The sequence below is a fragment of the Fonsecaea pedrosoi genome, assembly GCF_000835455.1.
Source record: "Fonsecaea pedrosoi CBS 271.37 unplaced genomic scaffold supercont1.2, whole genome shotgun sequence".
Taxonomy (NCBI): Eukaryota; Fungi; Ascomycota; class Eurotiomycetes; order Chaetothyriales; family Herpotrichiellaceae; genus Fonsecaea; species Fonsecaea pedrosoi.
Window position 1 is genome coordinate 3,750,416 of NW_013550614.1, and position 18,425 is coordinate 3,768,840.

At 52.0% G+C, this 18,425-nt stretch overlaps 6 protein-coding genes across 6 annotated transcripts; 2 read left to right on the plus strand and 4 right to left on the minus strand.

Annotated features, from left to right (window-relative positions):
- Nucleotides 1-1,635: 1,635 nt before the first annotated feature.
- On the plus strand, nucleotides 1,636-4,597 carry Z517_03325 (uncharacterized protein; the record flags this gene model as incomplete). The annotated part of the gene is made up of 4 exons (XM_013432433.1): nucleotides 1,636-4,034; nucleotides 4,083-4,268; nucleotides 4,322-4,472; nucleotides 4,520-4,597. The coding sequence occupies 4 exons, from the start codon at nucleotides 1,636-1,638 to the stop codon at nucleotides 4,595-4,597; spliced, it is 2,814 nt and encodes a 937-aa protein (XP_013287887.1).
- A 494-nt stretch (nucleotides 4,598-5,091) lies between these two features.
- On the minus strand, nucleotides 5,092-9,873 carry Z517_03326 (uncharacterized protein; the record flags this gene model as incomplete). Its single annotated transcript, XM_013432434.1, has 5 exons — nucleotides 5,092-6,538; nucleotides 6,594-6,857; nucleotides 6,931-7,042; nucleotides 7,093-8,254; nucleotides 8,368-9,873. The coding sequence occupies 5 exons, from the start codon at nucleotides 9,871-9,873 to the stop codon at nucleotides 5,092-5,094; spliced, it is 4,491 nt and encodes a 1,496-aa protein (XP_013287888.1).
- An 805-nt stretch (nucleotides 9,874-10,678) lies between these two features.
- Nucleotides 10,679-11,278, minus strand: Z517_03327 (uncharacterized protein; the record flags this gene model as incomplete). Its single annotated transcript, XM_013432435.1, has 1 exon — nucleotides 10,679-11,278. One exon carries the CDS (start codon nucleotides 11,276-11,278, stop codon nucleotides 10,679-10,681), a length of 600 nt encoding a protein of 199 aa, XP_013287889.1.
- Nucleotides 11,279-12,532: 1,254 nt separating this feature from the next.
- Nucleotides 12,533-13,093, minus strand: Z517_03328 (uncharacterized protein; the record flags this gene model as incomplete). Its single annotated transcript, XM_013432436.1, has 1 exon — nucleotides 12,533-13,093. One exon carries the CDS (start codon nucleotides 13,091-13,093, stop codon nucleotides 12,533-12,535), a length of 561 nt encoding a protein of 186 aa, XP_013287890.1.
- A 1,332-nt stretch (nucleotides 13,094-14,425) lies between these two features.
- Z517_03329 (uncharacterized protein) lies at nucleotides 14,426-15,613 on the plus strand (the record flags this gene model as incomplete). The annotated part of the gene is made up of 1 exon (XM_013432437.1): nucleotides 14,426-15,613. The coding sequence occupies one exon, from the start codon at nucleotides 14,426-14,428 to the stop codon at nucleotides 15,611-15,613; it is 1,188 nt and encodes a 395-aa protein (XP_013287891.1).
- A 456-nt stretch (nucleotides 15,614-16,069) lies between these two features.
- Nucleotides 16,070-17,871, minus strand: Z517_03330 (uncharacterized protein; the record flags this gene model as incomplete). Its single annotated transcript, XM_013432438.1, has 4 exons — nucleotides 16,070-16,841; nucleotides 16,935-17,047; nucleotides 17,106-17,404; nucleotides 17,481-17,871. The coding sequence occupies 4 exons, from the start codon at nucleotides 17,869-17,871 to the stop codon at nucleotides 16,070-16,072; spliced, it is 1,575 nt and encodes a 524-aa protein (XP_013287892.1).
- Between the last annotated feature and the right edge of the window lie 554 nt (nucleotides 17,872-18,425).

Below are 18,425 nucleotides of genomic sequence, written 5' to 3' on the forward strand. Positions count from 1 at the left end.
ACTGAAGCCGAAGGTGATGGATCTCAACACCTACTGTAGAAGGAGAGGGCTGGCTGAGACCCATGTTAGGGGGGGCTGCACGGTTTCCTTGATAACATCTGGTATGAGGAGCTATTGCCTTGCAAGCCAGCCTCGCGATTCAGGGTCAGTGGTCAGCTAGACACGCTTGTCGACTCTGGAATGGCCCATTGGATCCATGTGTTGGGTAGCCATAGGTAGACGTTACGATAAGTCATGGCCAAACAGTTTCCACATTGGGAGTTTGAGGCTGAGGTGACTGGAAAGGGAAAGTGTCTGACTTTCCGCCTTGGCAAGTAAAGTCGCCGAAAGCGCTGACAGCCGCTGTGTAGCTTTGGCTTCAGCCTTCTCTCGGTGGTGGTCCCATCGAAGTCTGGAGTCCATTTGAACGCCCAGGTATTGACATGACCGGACTGATACTCGGAGCACTTGATAGCTCTGTACCTTTTGTTTGCAGGCCGACTGTGCTCACAACAACCTTCTCTACGTCTCCCTTGCGACTTGCGAGGCTGCTGACGTGGTTATGCCGACAACAAAGTCGTAGGGACCATCAACCATGCGCTCAGATTGTCGAATACAGAGAGATCTCAATGTAACCGCTCTGTGATCTCGTCCTGCTGCAATAAAACTGTTCTGATACAAAGTGGCATTCTTGACAGAGGAACTTCTTTTATACCTGACCAGGAGATCTCTTTCCAGTTGCTAACATTCAAGTTGGTTTTGCATTGTTTTCGTGAGTCGAACTGTAGGGTCATGAATTGGTTGATTGGGTCAATGAAAGAAAGGACGAAATGAGGCAGTGCCAGGCGCACCTTGGTCACATGAGGTAATAGGCACTATGTACGAGGTACCCTTCCGTGCCTTCTGAGGAGGTGATGGATTTACAGACAGATGAGGGGTCACGGGGTCACGGGGTCACGGGGTCTAGACTCCCAGGGTACCTCGTACCTCGTACTGTACAAGAACCTAGGCACCAGGACCCACTTTCCTGAGGTGCTCGCCTGTTACCCAATCCTCGGGAGGTCATGTAGATAATAACCGGACTGCCTGGGTGTTGTCTCTTTCTTCAACAGTCGCAGCCGTCAAATATATATCTGGCATACAGTAGAATGGACGACCCTTTGGAAAGAGGGATACGAATCTGCTCTTGAGACGCTATCTTAGCCGTCAACCTGGGAGAAAGTGTTGCATCTTTGAGGCAAGGGAGCCTGGACTTTAATGCTGGTGAGGCTGAACTTCGCAAAAGGTTCGATGCGCCCGCTCAGCATTTCCTCTCCCGACAAGGACTCTTTTTCTCGAATTCTTACCTTTCAAGCCTTGTGTGAAGTGACTTTCGCCTTGAAGATATGCCCATCGTCCATACCAGCAGAGAGGCATCAGCAAGGCTGAGTTTGTCCGCCACTTTAGTCTTTTCGCATAGTGACGCTGCGCCATGGTTAGCTGAACGTGGTTTTGGTCAGGCTCCCAAAGTCATCTACCAGGGCTCTTCCGGACAAGCCATTGTACTCTAGCTTTGATCGCCGCCACATTTCTCGCGATATATCCAGGACGCACTACCCTCCGGAATCACGAAAGATTCCTAAAGGATTGAACGAATCGAGGGCTCGCCACTCGAACATGGAAAAAAGTAGCATTGCTGTGGAGGAACTCGATAGAGAAGAACATGGTTCATCGGAAAAGAGGACCGCCCGCGACGTCAACTTTGGTGACACTTTGGAGAAAGTGGACGCCTCGGCACGACCTTGGACCAAACTGCTCACATCTATCCTGGGAGTCGATCAAACGCCTTCCGACGAGGCCGATGAGGTGCAGATAGATGACAAGCTCATCGATGACAGTTTCCAACCAGGATCGTCACGAGCCAATCCACAATTGGAAGAAGTCGGTCGACGAATTGAGACATGGATCAACGCCACGATAACCCAATGTACGGAAGCTGGAAAGCAAGATGATGAAAACTGGCTGTCGTCACTCGACGAGACAGAAAGCCATAACGATAGCGATATTCAGTGCTTTGGCATGATCGCCAACCGGCGAATGAGGCTCTATGGAGACATGGATACTTTGCGAAAGAAGCTCGTACGGTTACGTCCAAGCAGTGGGTTGACAAACCTGCAATTTGACACCGCGTTTGACACCGGCTTTCTGAGACTGGAAGATGGCACGTTGTGCGCTCAGCTGGATCGCGATGTTTGCGCTCCCCTGACGCGAATCAAAACCACATTCCAAACAACCCAGCTTGTGGCATACGCATTGGTCGAGAACTGGCTAAAGACCATCGAGCGTGCTAATAGGTCCAAGAGTGGCGAGATGGATATCGATATTTATGTATATGGCTCGGCAAATTCCCGTTCTGCAGTGGGTCAGGTGCTCTCAGAAGAGGGTCTATACCTTCAGAACTTGAGACACCCTGAAAAAGATCCTGGTGTCGAATACATGAACCCCCATATGCTCGATTTCGACGACTTGGATCTGGATGAGGATTACATGGAGGTTGATGACTTGGAGCAGGACGACCGCAGGCCTGAGGACCTCCAAAAAACTATGCTCGACCTGTGTATGGCGGAGACCAATGACCGGCATTTCCGTGAAGAGAATGCATATATGCATATCACCGTACCGCTGTTACCAACCCAGAAACAAGCAGTCTCGTTCATGATCGAGAGGGAAGTTGGACCTATTCCTGAAGAATCAAGGCTCTGGAAATGGACTGAGAATGAGACGAGTTCCGGATTTCGACATTTGATTACTGGATGCTGGGCCACAGAGCCCCGCCCTGAGACAGGCGGTGGAATCCTGGCAGATGAACCCGGGCTTGGAAAGACATTATCAGCTTTGAGTCTTATCAGCCAGAGACTTGCAGATGCGCATCTGTGGTCACAGTCGCGAAACGAAGAGGATGAAAACCCCGTCCAGTCACCTATCCGGTCGAGGGCGACCTTGATCATCGCTCCCTCTCTCGAGATAATGACTGTCTGGCGCGACGAGCTTAAGAACTTCACGGATAACTCCCTGAAAGTTTTGATATACCATGGGAGGACCCGCTGCCGTCAGGTAGAGCGGATAAGCGAGGCAGATATTGTGTTCACCACCTACCATACACTGGCAGCCGAACGGAAGATCAAGAAAAGTCCCCTGATGTCAATCAACTGGTTCAGACTGGTTCTAGATGAAGCGCATTGCATCCGCCGGCAGTCGACGACCTTGTATGTAGCGGTTGCAGAGCTCGAAGCTTGTCATCGATGGTGCTTGACCGGTACTCCAGTGCAAAATAAGCTAGACGATTTGGGAGCCCTCCTGGCGTTCATTCGCGCGGAGCCATTCGACAGGATTTCCATGTTTCGAAAATATGTTGTTTCGCCGTTCACCTATGATAAGCCCAGAGCCACGGCGAAACTCTCACTCTTACTTAATTCTGTATGCATGCGCCGCAAGATCGGACGACTAAAACTTCCTCCAATGATACAGCGGTACCACACTGTCGAACTTTCCCAAGCCGAGAAGGAGCAATACGAAACGACTCGGGATTCTATGTTGTGGGAGCTTACCCATGGATCACGAAAAAAGAATTCGGGAACACCGTTGGGGAAGTTTCAGATCCAGCATCGGCTTCGACGCTTGTGTAACCATGGCACCTTTCAAAAATCGTGGAACAACAGTCAAGTCGACATCCGGGCGCAAAGAGAGGACGTCATCGTCGCTATGGGCAAGGAACAAGTGGTGCGATGTTCTTCCTGCCACGAATGGATCGCCGCCTTAGCAACGAACTGTAACGCAAGGGAGGCTTCTGGACCACGGGCAAGGATTACTTGTGACGAATGCATTGCTGAACTGTCCCAGGATGCGCAAGAAGCAACAGAAGCCTCCGCCACCAATTCAACCTCGAAATCCCGACCAAAGGACTCCGAGTTGGGACTGCAAAAATCTTTCGAGACCGACGTTGGATGTCAGGGCTATTCGTCCAAGATAGAGATGTTGATGAGGGACCTGAACGAAAATCTGCTCGACACAAAAAGGTAAGTCTGCGCATAACACCCCAAGCCCATCAGCTAACAGACCTCCAGCATTGTCTTTTCCTCTTGGACCAGGTCTCTCGACCTCGTACAAATGCACTTGCAGCATCGAAATATCGCTTTCATGCGTGTGGATGGAAACACCGAGTCGGCCAAGCGGGAACAAATATTCGACACCTTCAAGGTCGATGAGAGTTCTCGGATATTGCTCATGACAACTGGTACAGGCGCATACGGGTACGCTTTGCATGGGCTGTGTTCGAAGGGAACCTCAGCTGACTCAAATCCAGTGTGAATTTGACATGCGCCAACCGCGTGTTTCTGTTGGAACCGAACTGGAATCCTAGTGTTGAAGTACAAGCCATCGCCAGAGCGCAAAGAATGTCGCAAAGACAATCCGTTTTGGTCATCCGATACATGGTTCGTGGCACCATCGAAGAGGTATGTCCGCCGCCCCAAAATTGTGATTGTTGACTTACACTTTGCAGGATATCCTGAACCAGCAAGGAAGTAAGCTGAGCATCGCAGAGATGGGATTTGGAGCTCCTCGCCAAGAGTCCTTGTGAAGCCTCGATTAGAGGGAAGTGTGCTGCCCTAACCCTAATTAGGAAGGTTAGCCGAACAATTCGTCCTGAGTCCTTCTGGGTGAGTCCAGGACATTAGGCCTAAAATAGAATGGCTCCGGCGGTGTTATCTCACCCCGTATTTTCACTTTTGATAGGCTCAAACCTTTAGCGAGCTCCACTTGCACCGCCAGAAAGAAAATCTTAGCGTCGAAAGAGGGTGTGGAAGAACTGGTCGCCTGGTGCACCCTGCGGGATTATTTACATGCAAGACCTCCACTTAGCGTACTCAGCGTACGTAGCCTACATATGTACATTGTGTAACGGACCCGTAAGGCACCTCTCAAATGCGATGTCTCTAAATTAATTCATAGCAAACACCTGTAACTGAATGTGCAACAAAGCGACAGTGTCCAAAGGAGATGGACAGTCCAGGCGTTATACTGTTTCATTGCATATCTGCGGTAGTATTCTTTACCTCTCATGATCGCATTGGCTCAAATGTCAATGTTCTTAGGTATCTCACTGTCGTTGGCACCGGAAGAGTCAGATGATGGTTGTGTGCCTGCCTCGGATGATAATGCTGTCGTTGCCGCGCTTGGTTTGAACGGCTGCCGTCTCTTGGGCGCCGGTTCGAGAAGACTTGGATCTTGCAAGGTCGCTGATTTGCGTAGCTCAGGGTATTTATCATAGAGCGCTCGAGGAAGCGGGAGTTCAAAACCCTCTGCTTTTCTCTTAGCAACTTGGTCTGCCAATTGTCTCTCGAACTCTTCCTCGTCAAGCAGCGGCTTGAGGCAGTCTTTACCAACCCTGCTGCGCCAGTGGCTTTCCAAGCCCGCTAGCCTTGTAAACCCTCTGCCACAACCGAAACTGTTGGAGCCAGGTTTGCCATATTTGGTATTCCCGGCGCAGAGGAATTTTTTCTCGCCAGAATGAACCTCCTTCTCGTGGCGTTTCCTCTCATCGTCTCTGGCAAATGACTTTCCACAGCCATCTACTGAGCAGTGGGACAAGGATTGCCCCACATAATGCGTTCGAAGATGATTGTTTAATTTCTCCTGTCTCGTGTAGGTCTTCGAACAGATATGGCAGGAAAACCGGCCCGGCTCCTTCGCGATGCTGGAATGTCGCATGGGAGAGTTACTGACGCGTTCTCGGGCCTTGCTCAATCTCGCGAAGGTCGCCTTGATCTTGACGGATTCCGGGTGATAGAGACTGACGTGCTTTTCGAGCTGCTTCAAACTTGTGAAGCCAAACTTGTAGCCACTCTCGCATTCTTCGTGCTGACAACGAAACGGATGATCATGCCGGACAGCATGATATTCTCTAGACTTCTCATCCTGGAAGCCTTCATGAAAATAGTAGCAAGCCGCTTTGGTGCACTTGTACCACTGCCGCCCATAGCATTGTTCGAGCTCCTTTTGTGTCGCCGGGTCAAGCGTGGTTGACTTTGCAGATTGCTCGAGACAAGAGCGATTGCGCGCAATCGTTTGGTCCAGCGGTGGTGGAGTGATTTCGTCGAAGCCTTGGCGACCCTTTGCCTTCTGCCGTTGAATGTGCCGGTACAAATGACATACCTCAACAAAGCAGCTAAGTTCTTGAAACTTGAGGCAGTCGCTTGGTATCTCCGCACTCTCGGTACTTTCATGCGCCCCAAGGTGATAATGCTCAACAAAATCTATTACAGCTGAACAGAAATCCTCACTAGCGCTTCCTTCACATCTTAAGTCAGAAAGGCCCGCCCTGATGACTGTCGCAGCGTGATCGGACCAATGAGACGTTGCATAGTCTTGAAGAGCGAAGGACCCACGCAACATGAAGTCTTGGACCAGTGCTTCGGGGAGTTGCTTTTCGAAACAGTCGAATGAGAGATAGTTGAGACAGAGTGATGCTAAAGTGCATTCGGCAAATAGTGCTGTCACAAAAGAGGATTTTTTCAGATAGCTACAGGATCGATCAGCTTTCCCATGCCAGTGCAAGAACAGTTACTTCCTCTTACTTTTTGGCGCTGACATGAACAAGCTCAAGTCTGTCGCCGGACAATTCGCTGATCAAAGATCCACAGATTTCTCGAATGTGCACATGCGATCGACGCTGAGCAAAATCAACCGTCCGGCTGGTTGTGTCCGTCGACAATGCCCCTTGAATTTCGTGCCATTTTAATGGTCGCTTTGCACACATCATCCACCCCAATACTTTCTTTGCAAGAGACACCTTTTCCCTGTCAGAGTCCTTGCTGACACGTCGGAGGATGCGTTCATATCTAAAGGGTATTAGTTCCCTGATGCTCACGCCTCCAAAGTATCCTTTTCACTGAGAATAGAACTCATACGTACGCTGCGTCGAGCTCGCTCGGAAAATTCTCTGGATGGATCTGCTCCTGAAGGGCTTGGAGTGACACTTGGGCCTCGAGGTTTGTCATAACCAAGTTCGCAAACAAGAACATTCCTGACACTTGGTTAGAATACAAAGCACCATTTTGACTCTGCAAAGCCTACCATCTGCACGACTCAGCGTGGACTCTTCAATGTAGGAAACTTCGGCAGCCTCGAGGTCTTCGAACTTGTCGCATATCTTCTGGCACCAAACTTTGATGAATCTTTTCATGTCTCCCTCATTATTTGCAGGCGTTATGGTAATTTCAACTGACCCATGTAGGGCTCGACGGATACCCGGTTCATCTCTGCTCGCAAACATAACTCGAAGCTTGCCAGGATCGTGCGACTCACAAATACTGACCGCTCGGGTGAAGAAATCGAGTAACTGTTTGCGATCAATGGCTTCACATTCATCAAGCCCATCCAACAGTACAACAGTCCTGTCATGACTCAGTAGTAGTGCAGTCAACATATGCTCACACATCTTTCCGTCCATCAAATAAAGTTGATTGCTTCCGCTATATTGCTCATAACACCAGGGTAACAGAATATGACGAACAGTAAGAAGCTGTGCAATCAGTGTCCTCAGTATCGACATGAAGCTTCTCCGCTGCGGCTCGTCGTGGTGACAGTAGAAAAATGCGGTAACAACATTGCTGTTGGTCCGGCAATCGTCGATGATTTTGGAAACCAAGATTGTTTTCCCTGCACCAAGAATTCCATTGAGCCAAAGAATTGGCCATCGCGGGACATCGTCCGACTTCCAGGCGACGTATTTTGGTTGCTTCAATAGCCAAGCACCGGAATCTGCTGTTCCTTGTCTGACCCTGCAGATGTCTTGATGGATCTGCAACGTGTTCACACCGGCCAGCCATTGTTGAAGTTCGGACCACTGCTCTCTTAAGCGCACTGTATCACGATCCGAAACTGTAAGGGATGGACCTCGGTTCTGCTCATGTTCGACAAAAGCTGACGCGGCTGCCCGTTTCTCAACCAATTCTTTCATCCCTTCCAAATTTTGAAAGATGGATTCCCTTTGCGGCAACAGTGCATTCCAGGTGCTTTTGAACGCCGCGCCCAGAAACGGTTTTGGAATACCCAATACTTGTAGAATAAGCATGTTCAGCCGCAGAACGTCTGCTGCCACTCTTGCTAGAACCAGATGCTTTTGAGGGGCGTTCAATGTATATGCGGAATCCAGATGTCCAAAAGTGATAGAGGCCCCGATAGTCTCATAAACCTTGACCAATGTATCGCATGGGTCGAGGATGTCGGCTGTGTCCTGTGCTCCAACATCAGCCACAAGTACAGTAGAGAGATAGCAGACAAAGAACTAGTAAAATGGTGAATTGTCTATGATGGCATTCTAGTATCGATTTGAGTTGGCTGACTTACTTGCAGAGCAGCAACCATCGTGCCCAAAACGTACGAAAGGAATTCCGCCTTTTGAGCAAACTGCATCTCCTTCTCGATGAGTCGTATGCTCTCCAAGAATTTCCTTAGCCGCGCAAAATTCATGGCGCCGAATCTTTCCGCCTGTACCCTCTGAAGACGCATGAGAGTACTGCGGACTGATCGAAAGGTGACAGACCTGAAGGCTGAAAGTTGGGTATCCGAAAGACAAGCTTTGAATTGTCCGAGAGCGTCCTGGAACGCTTGGATCGCAAGGACCGATATGAGATCTGACTTCAAGGTGGACTCATCGCTCAGTTCCAAATCAATTCCGGGTTTTAAGTGTGATATGTCTCCTGCCATTCCGTGCGCGTGGTTGCTAATCTGTTGATTGTCGAGTCTGGAGAAGCCGGCGAGAACAGAATTTGAGCTATCATCAAGTTGATTGGCCCCAGTGTGCATTTGCCGACTCTCCGCGAGCGACACTGGCGACGAAGTCTGAAAAGAAGTGTTTTGCGACTGAGTCCTGCTAATTGCGTGGAAGGTTTCCGTGGTATCAGCCGCTGTGCGCACTTCTTGAACATGAACTGCCTCAATTTCTGACAGAAACTCTTTAGCAAAGCAAGCCGCTGTGACCGCCGCATACGGTTGCCATTTTTTGTTCTTGTGTGAGTCAGAATAGTCGCAAATGCCTCTGACCACAAGGCATGGGAAAACATCGACGAGTCCGGCAGCTTCCATTTCGAAACATACAACCCCTTCCTGCTTCCTCAGCTTCTCTCTGGTTGCGCCGTGCCGCATCACCTGATTACCTGAAGCAATGGGACCATAGTGGATGATCGGCTCCTGCACAGGGCGAGTTGAGCGAGATACCAGCCGCTGTTTATCGCATTGCGAGCAGTCGGCGAGGCCTTCTGGGTGATCAAAATCGGACTCGTAGAGAAAATCGTGCTCCTGCCCAGGAAAGGTAAAAGTCGCCGCCATCTTGGTGTACTTTTTAAAGGCCCTGGATAAGTGGCCCGATAAATCAGTTCCCTCCAACATGTGCTTCGCTCTCAGCTCCGATACGACAGCGAGAAGAAAATTGGGCGGTCTATTCGACGGCCCTGTGTGGTGAAATTTTCCACCTTGTACAGTTTTTCCGAAGTCATATTGAACAACGCTGAGACCAACAGCTACATCGCCAAGTCTAATGTCGTGTTCATGACTGGGAACACCACCTCCGATTCCCACCATCAAACAGAATCTGATCTGGGTAAAGGTTCGGAGCATCTGCGTGGCCACGATGGCAGCCGCATTCGTTCCAGGAACTCCGGCAGGAAGACAGGTTACGACGACATTGTGACACCCAACGCGTCCCAGTGTGTATTTGTTGTGGTCATGTTTCTCCTGACGCAGTGGTTGGTGCTCATCGTCGAGCATAGCCTTGCCTGCCGCGGCCTCGACAGGTAAAGCACATATCCACCCAACAGTATAATCGTCATGCGACAAAGGTTTTCGGGTCGCCATTGTAGAGGGATGAGAGCGATTTGGGGCGGAGGCTAGATGCAACACATCGGTAAGATGGGCAGATTGGTGGTTGACAGGCCTCGTACGCCTTCGTGGCTAGGTCACTTTGTGATTGCTGTCGTCAGTGAAGCAATCTGTCAGTGCTTCAAGAAGTGAACTTGCCCCAATGGTCTGCACCCATCGAACACAGTCGACGGTGAGTTCCCATAGACAACGGTATGTGCAGAAAGATGGACATGACCATAGTGGAAACTAGACTTGACTCAACCTTTTACAGGTAGAAGAAGCGCTTGTGGGGTGAGGCTGAGTTGGGTGAGTTGGGCAATACTGCGCCCTGGTCTCATCACTCCCTAAAGTGCGGGCAAAGCTGACGCTCATTGGAGAAATCATTCTGGGATAGAGTTGAGCAAAATGCTCAATACAGGCGTGGGGATCCCAATCTCTAGCATGGCTTACGTGCCGGATATCGTGCCAAGCAAGTTGTGAAGCCATACTCGGTACTTGAATTGCATTTCTAACTTTTGGTAAAGGTTGCTGGGAAATCTGGTTGTGGTTTAAGCAGCCGCCACGTCTCGGATATGGCCGTAGGCTTAGCGTGGCGCCGCTTTTAATGTCGCTTTATACTTATCGATGGTCAGCATGCAGCCTGCTGTGACAAAATTGTTTTGACCCCGACTTCCATGGTCCCATTAGGCCATCCAATGGTTGGTGCCTTGGGGACTCATTTCGATGCCTTCCATCTACCTCTTTCGCAGGTCTAGATTAGAACATCAAGGGGACGCCTTGACGGGTGTTTGCATTGCTACTATTGTGTCGAGAGGAGCTGCGCGGCAGCCGTATTTCCAAGTTCTTCAGCAATGTTCAGAAGACGACCCTTTAGGCGGTCTGGCAGTGGTAATTTGCTGTCCGGCAGCGAAGATTTGGGCCGAAGCTCTTTGTACTGTGTGAATGTTTGCAACAGCTCATCAGCTGCGTCGGGGAGTCTCACAAGTGCGAGAACCTTATGCCACAATGTGAGCACACCGGTAGTCGGCTCATTCCGAGACACTTCGTCGATATCAACAATCGATAAAGCCGTCAACATGCGCCTAGAGCACTTCTCGATCTTCTCCTTGTCTGCAGTCTCGTGTGTGATGAATTTGTACGAGCCGCGGGCGATTTCAATAGGCATGGAAGCCCTGAGGCCTCCACCATAGAATCCTTTCACGTTGGGAGGCAACGGCACACGGCTGCCAGGCTGTAGTGCCATCACCCACGCTTCGACTATGGATGGTGGCATTTCGCCTCCAAAGTGGTCATTGGCGATGATGTCGCGCAGTGTTTCAGGGTCGGGCTGATTTATCGAGAGTGGTCGCAGCTTCGGTGTCTCAGGAGTTGCTCGTTCAGGACTTGTATTGCTGGACATCTCTTTGAATCATGAATATGGGGTTACATTCAGCTTGTCGAGATCGGTCAAGTGTTCGGCGAATGTAGAAGGCGCAATGCCTGCTTGCTGCGACGACAGAACTCACTGAGGCAAAGGTAACATACCTTTGCTGCCGGGCTGCCAGGCTGCTTAGGTATTCCTACTAGGGATAATACCAGGGGTATGATGGGAGTCCGTTCTTGGCATGCTGGAAAGAAACCTCCAAAAGCAGCGGCATGTCCTTCTCTCCCCCCTCTTCTCTTCTCAACCTCATCCTTCATTCATGCAGCACGGCCTAGGTTGGACAAAAATGCCACAATTGTCATCGATTGGTGGCAGCTTCCAGGGCCAAGTTCCTGACCTATCAGGTCTTCCAACGAGCCGGCTGATTGACGACTGTCGGCATGATAGATTCAAGTCCATGGGAGATGTGATCCAGGCCCTCAAAGAGCTGAATGATGTGAGCTTCAAAGCCAAGATTGAACGCTTGCTTCGAGGTTGGTTCCTGTGACGGGTATATCGGCGTGGGAAGGTTTGGTCGTCACAGAGAGGAGCCGCGAATATGGACGCAAAGAGCCATGGGCGCGGGCGGATTCGCTAGGTGACGGCAGGGTGTCTCGAGGGTGACAATAGATAAGAGGCCCGTCATCTGCTTTGTTACAGCAGACAAGTATGTCGACCAAAACTGCGAACGAAAGGACAGAAGGATTTCCGGACGCCGTACAGGTCCGGCCCAGAATGCAGGTGTCTCGAAAGCAGCAATGGAGAGGCTTCCTCCATGTACCAACGAAGCGGAGGATCGAACACCAATTCTAATCTGTTCCTCCAGAGACGCTGCTTTTATTGTGGTCTTCTCGTGGTAGGTCAAGGTATCTTTGGTTCTCCCTTCATGAGCTAGTTTCACTATACGAGGTCCAGAGCGATCCTACTGGGACTAATCCTGCTACCGTCTCTGCGTCGGTCATTCAGGTCCAACCTAGAATCTAGATCCGACAGCACATCGATACCCAAAAAGGAAAGCGTTGATATCCCTCGGTCCCCCAAGAAACAGTTTCTTCGCTTATGCCATTTTCCATTAGGGACTCCCGCGGGGAGCATTGCAGGGTAGTCAGGGTATTCTCGCAGGTCAGCTTCGTTCCTCCCCCCTCCGTCTGGGCTATTACAGAACGCAGAAGCTTTGTCGAGAACATACAGACCCGCCTCATTATGTAACGGATGAAACCCCGATCATCTCATTGTTTGGCAGCATGATGTCTACTTCCAAGGGATTGTGAGATGACCATGCTCTGTACTTGAGAGTCTGCCAATCCCATGGACACAGCCCCTGGGAGATGGTGACCAGGGGACTGGAGTGGCGCCTAACCATATCGTCAAGATTGCCTCTGCCAACGTCACCGTCCTGCGCACTTCGAAGACGTGTTCTTCTTCAGCGCTGTCCATCTTCATGGTCATCAAGGTGACGAAACGGCCGGGCGCTAGGAGGTCCCTGCTTCTCAGGTCCCGAACCAGTCTTTCCTGGCCCTTTCTGATGTGCTGACTGACTCTGCCCTGCAGTCCACTGCCGTACTTACTGGCTGAACCCACGTACAAATATCGGTCACTGGCTGCTGGGACCGAGTATCGAGAGGTGACCAGCCTAGCGTACACCCCGGCATTCGTCGAACTGACCGGATGTAGACGTTCGAGTTCGTCATTTATGGGAAGTTGTAAGCCTCCAAGGATCTTCTTCACTTCTTCTGGCATCCCCTCTGCAATAAAGATAAGCCATTGTTCAGCAGACTTCTTCGACAGAGCGCTCGTCCAAGCCGGCTTCATAGTGGCCCACCAGGAGTCCATTCCAAATTTCCCACGGCGCGCGTGGAAAAGATCGTTTCTCGCAACCCAGATGTCAATTCCTGTGGCTTCCAAGATTCCCGTTCCAAGCTTTCGCAGTTTTTTTCTCGACGTTTGGCCTTGTTCGTCAAAGCAACCTCGTCATCTTCTACATCGGCAAGCCGTTCTTTCGTTGGGAAATCAACCACGCCACGACAACCTAGAGCGCCGAAATACTGGGTTTATGCTGACGTCCCAACTCGGCATCCATATCCTCACCCGTCTTTTGAATGCACTGTGTGATGTTCTAAGCAGCATTATTCATTGATTGATGGCAGAAATTAGATTGTGTCGTAGAGTGACAAGACTCCACACGGCGTGACAGAGACGGGTTTCATATTATCTGGTGCACGCTATCTAGGTGTCTGGATAGGTCTGTAGGTAGGTAGGTACTATGTACCTAGTACAGTATGCACGAGATACGGCCTGTATCCAGCGACCTCACAGAAGGACTGATATACTCGTCATCCACGTGAGGGCAGTGGCGTTGTCTCGACCTGAATAACACCCGTTGATTTGACATACAGCAGTGATTGGTTCTCAATACCGAGTACTTGCGAGACTGCTTGATGTCCCTGGATAATACCCAGCACTCGGTCCATTGTCCACAGCACACAGGACACATACAGTTCCTCCTCCCTCCTCCTTTACGGACATTTTACCAAGCGAGAATGGGGTCAACCCGAGACCGCAATCCCTGTCTGCCTTGTCGAGGTCCTCATTCTTAGGCTTCAGGCCAGCCATTCATTATCTCTGTGGCGTTCGCCTGGGAGCTGCGCGTCGCTCGTTCCAAGAGAAGCTTGACCCCCCCCCCCAACCCCAATTTTCCACCCAACCGAAGCTCGCGAATCTGCCCATGAAACGCGTGGCGGGTACATATTTCACCACTCCAAGCCACTTGGTACCAGTACCAGCACAAGTCCTCGGTAGGTAGGTAGGGTAGCGAGACGAGGCGACAAGACAAGACAAGACAAGCCTTGGACGCACATGTGTCGACGGTCTTGGAATCCGATATCGGGATGTCAATCACTCCACTGCCACTGCGCTGCCAGAGCTCGTATTCGCATCTGGAGGCAGCTCATGGAGCTATTGCAGCCATGTTATGTTATGTTGTTGCAGTATCTAATCTGATCTGATCTGACCTATATACTATACCTGGTCCATATGTATGTTATGTGTCGACATTTCCTGCCGAGCACTCTGATCGATTGACTCTCTAGAGGCAAGACTCGCTCTCTCTGATCGTGGATACTTTTACGACAAGCCCGCCGCACCATGACCAAACCAGTCGCGGTGATCGTGGGCGCTGGCATCGCCGGCCTGTCCGCCGCATGGTGGCTCGACAAGGCGGGCTGGACGTCCGTCGTGGTTGAGCGAGACGACGCCCTCCGCGCCAGCGGGTACTCGATGACCATCTCGGGGCTCGGGCACGAGACGGTCCAACACATGGACCTCCTGGCCGAGCTGCAGTCCGTGTCGCAGCACTTCGAGTACAACATCATCAGCGACGGCTACGGCAGGGAACTGTGCCGGATCAGATACGTCGACGTGCACGGCGGGGGGCTGGAAGCGCTACCCGTGCGACGCGACGAGTTGGCGCGCCTCCTGGCGAAACACCTCCCTTCCAGCGCGTCGATCCGGTTCCGCGAGACGGTGCGCGAGTTCGCCGACCAGGGTGACAAGGTGCGCGTGGTCCTCGCGGGCGGCGACACGATCGAGGCCGACCTGCTGATCGGGGCCGACGGGTTCCGGTCCCAGATCCGGCGCACCCTCTGGAAAGGCCGCGAGGGCGACTTCCTCGAGCACCTGGGCTACTACTACGCGGCGTACAACTTCAGCAACCGACAGACCGAATCCCAGCAGGACCACGACTGTTACTCGTTCAACCGTCCCGGCCAGCTGGACATGCTGTTCTCGCTGCGCGACAAGGGCCTGACGTGCATGAACATCTGGCGCGAGGAGCGGGATCTGTCGACGACAGGGACGTCCAAGGAGGCCAAATTCGACATCCTCCGCCAAGTCACGGCGCAGAGCGTGCCGCAGGTGCGCGACGCGGTCGAGCAGGCCGAGCAGGCCGACGCGCTGGTCACGCTCGACAGCCTCACGCTGGTCACGCTGCCGCGGTGGTCGGAGGGGCGGGTCCTCCTGCTCGGCGACGCCGCGCACTGCCTGACGCTCCTGTCCGGGCAGGGCGCGGGCATGGCCCTCGTGTCGGCCGAGATCCTGGGGAAGGAACTCGAAAAGACCCCCGACGACGTGCTCGCGGCGCTGCGCAACCACGAGGCCAAGCTCCGTCCGGCCATCGAGCGCCTCCAGGCCCGCTCAAAGCGCATGGCCGACATGTTCATCCCGAAGAGCTCCCTGGCCTACTACTTCCGCAACCTGGTCCTCAAGGTCCTGCCGTACTCGTGGATCGTGGGCTTTCACGTCAGTTCTGTCAAGTCGGAAATCGACCTGACATGATCTGGTCTGAATTGCGACTGCCATGGAGGTCGGGAATGGACAGTCGTCTCGCTCGCTGCTGAATTCTGGGTTGGAAATCGATATGGGAAGTGATGATGGCATATTTTGGAAGGCAGATGGATCAGGCGTTTCCTTGTTCAGACCTCGGGCTTTTATGGAGCAGTTGATAAGGGGATGAACTTTTTATTGTAGTAGTAACCAAAGATATGTGGTATATGAGTTCTGAATCACCTCTCGTTCGCCACGACCACAATTCTAAGGGGTTGAAGCTCCCAACGCCATGCATGTGCTACTAGATGGCAAGACCTTTACAAGGGCACAAGGAGTCCGATGTGCTTGCAGTGGGTTTCTGCTCATAGAATTTCCTCGACTACCTATGATGCTTAGGTATGTACCAAAATATCACAGTTTGATTACTACCCAAGTAAGAAAATGGACGTAGCTGTAGGTAATATATCAAGACGCCGACGCCTCTCCGTCGAACCTAGGCCTGCACAACTCACTAAGCTTGTCGTTCCAGAAAAACGGCTCCAAGAGATCCTGGGCCGTCTTCCAATCGCCGACCTTGACAAATTTCCGGCGCAACCTCTGCAGCAGGTCGATGCCCGGCGGCAGGAATCCGCTATTTGACGCATTGTGCCACGCGCAGATCGCAACCATCCATATCCAAAAGACGAAGGGCTCATCGTCCGGCGACTTGGTTGATTGTGGCAGGGGCGAGGGCGAGCGCGTTGGCAAGGACGATGATGATGATGATGACGACGACGACGACTCATCCAAAGTGAGTAGTTTAGTTAGAGCCCCCCTGGATGCGAGACCCCCATTGCTCGACACGGGCGCCGAGTCGAAGCCGATACCACAATACAAGACCAAGGCCAGTGCCAGGAGCTTCTCCAGGTCTGCCCCCGGAGCGTCCAGCGCTGGACACGCCTCTTGAAAAGTTCGCCATACTGGCTGGGCCGTAATGGGAAGGCCAATGATCCGTCCCGCCTCATTTCTTTCCACTTTCCCTCCTCGCTGGTAGACGTACGCGAGACGGATCAGGATCTCGACGGTGCTGGCGGACCATTTCCCGTCGAGAATAAAGCGGTGGAAGCCCACAGGAACCTCGTGGATCTGGTCCCGAAAGCGACTCGATAGCCTTTCCGGCTCGGCTTCAGGCTGAGGGAGAGACAGCGGGGAGGAAAAGTATCGGAGTCCTGTTGACAGGCTCCACCATGCGTCGAACCTACCATAAGAGACGTCAGGTGTTAGCAAGGATTCACCAATGTTGTCCCCTGCCTTTCTTCGAATCTACGGTATTGAGAAATATGGTGCTTACTGGAGAATCGTGCACTGAGGGTGGTCGGCTACCAGATGTATACCACCCTGAGCCTTGACAATCTTTGACAGTGTCTCGAGATGATACTGGTGTACCGACAAGTCCACGGTCCTCTACTTTGAATGTTAGATGTGGACAGCGTAACGATGTTAGGATGAAGTTCAGTCTTACCTCTACCGTGGCCAAGGACAAGATGACGAGCAACTCGTCGTCAGGCACTCTGGTCATTGACCGGGACAAGGTCTCTCTTAAGATTACAGACGCTTGCACCTTGTGGGAGAGACATTGACGGGTCTGTCCACACCCAGGTGAGACTTGTTGGTCGTAGAGAAGCTGCAACCCAGCAGCCCCAGCATGATAACCCGACGTCGTGGGTCGCGTCATCCAGAGAAGAAACTCGTAGTTGTGAGTGTTGCGCACGTGGAAGACTTCAAAAGCGAGTTGGATGTTTGGTACAATCATTTGCTGGTCTGAATGAAAGCGTGTCAGCTCCGAGGGAAATGTAGCTCTAGATTCAGCGGTACTGAGAGAACAAGGCTTGCGTACATATTGCAATGTGCTTTGGAACATTTCCCGAAAAGGGAGTCCATATGGCATCCATCCATTGGCGGTGCAGCATGGCGTATAACCACTGCTTGCCTTTAAAGTGGCCCATCTGTTCTGCGCGAGCAATATCTTGCGCCCGCTTCGAGACCTCTTCCTCGTCGGCTCGCTGGCGGTCTCGCTCACGCGCTGCCGGCACTACGCGAAAGCGAGTGACCAGCGGCTCAATCGAGGCTGACTGGCGCCCGGCGACAAGTGCCGCGACATTCTTACTGCGTTTCGCGTGAGTGACTTTGGCATTGTGCGCGCGGACAGCCGAGTTGACCAGTTCTTTAGCCCGTTGGGTTGGATTGCTGGGACGGCCCTCGACAAAGCATAGTTCAATGGGCTCCATGGAGTTGTTGGATCCCACAAATTCAGAGGTTCACCCCTTGCCACGAATATCTGGTATAATCCTAGACGCTCAACCTATTGATGCAGCAACATATCCTTCTAGGCAGGAGAAAGACAATCACCATGATGTCTCGCATGGCCACGGGAGAAGGTAGACGGGAGAAGACGTCGGTCTGTCTCTCTCTCTCTGTCTCTCTCCCCTTTTGTGTGTCGCGGTCTTACAAGGGCGATTGAGAGGCCGTGTCGACCAAATAGGTTTCCGCACAACGGCAGGGCTAGGTGTTGTCGCTCTGCTGCTGATTGCTTGAAGCTTCTCCAGCCCCCAGCCGAGATGCTCTAGACACCTTGGCACCCAGGTGCCCGAGACGTTGATGTAGGGCTGCAGTCCGAGAACCATCCCGCATTGGCTGCTACTGGGGGAACTTTCCGTCGGAACCTCCTTAGTGACCAAACCGAGCACGACGAGCGCGTGTTGAAGTCCCAGTCCGCTTGCTGAATCATTCAGAGGTCAGCTTTTGCGCCAGTTCACGCCTCGGAAGCCAGATTGTGCCTATA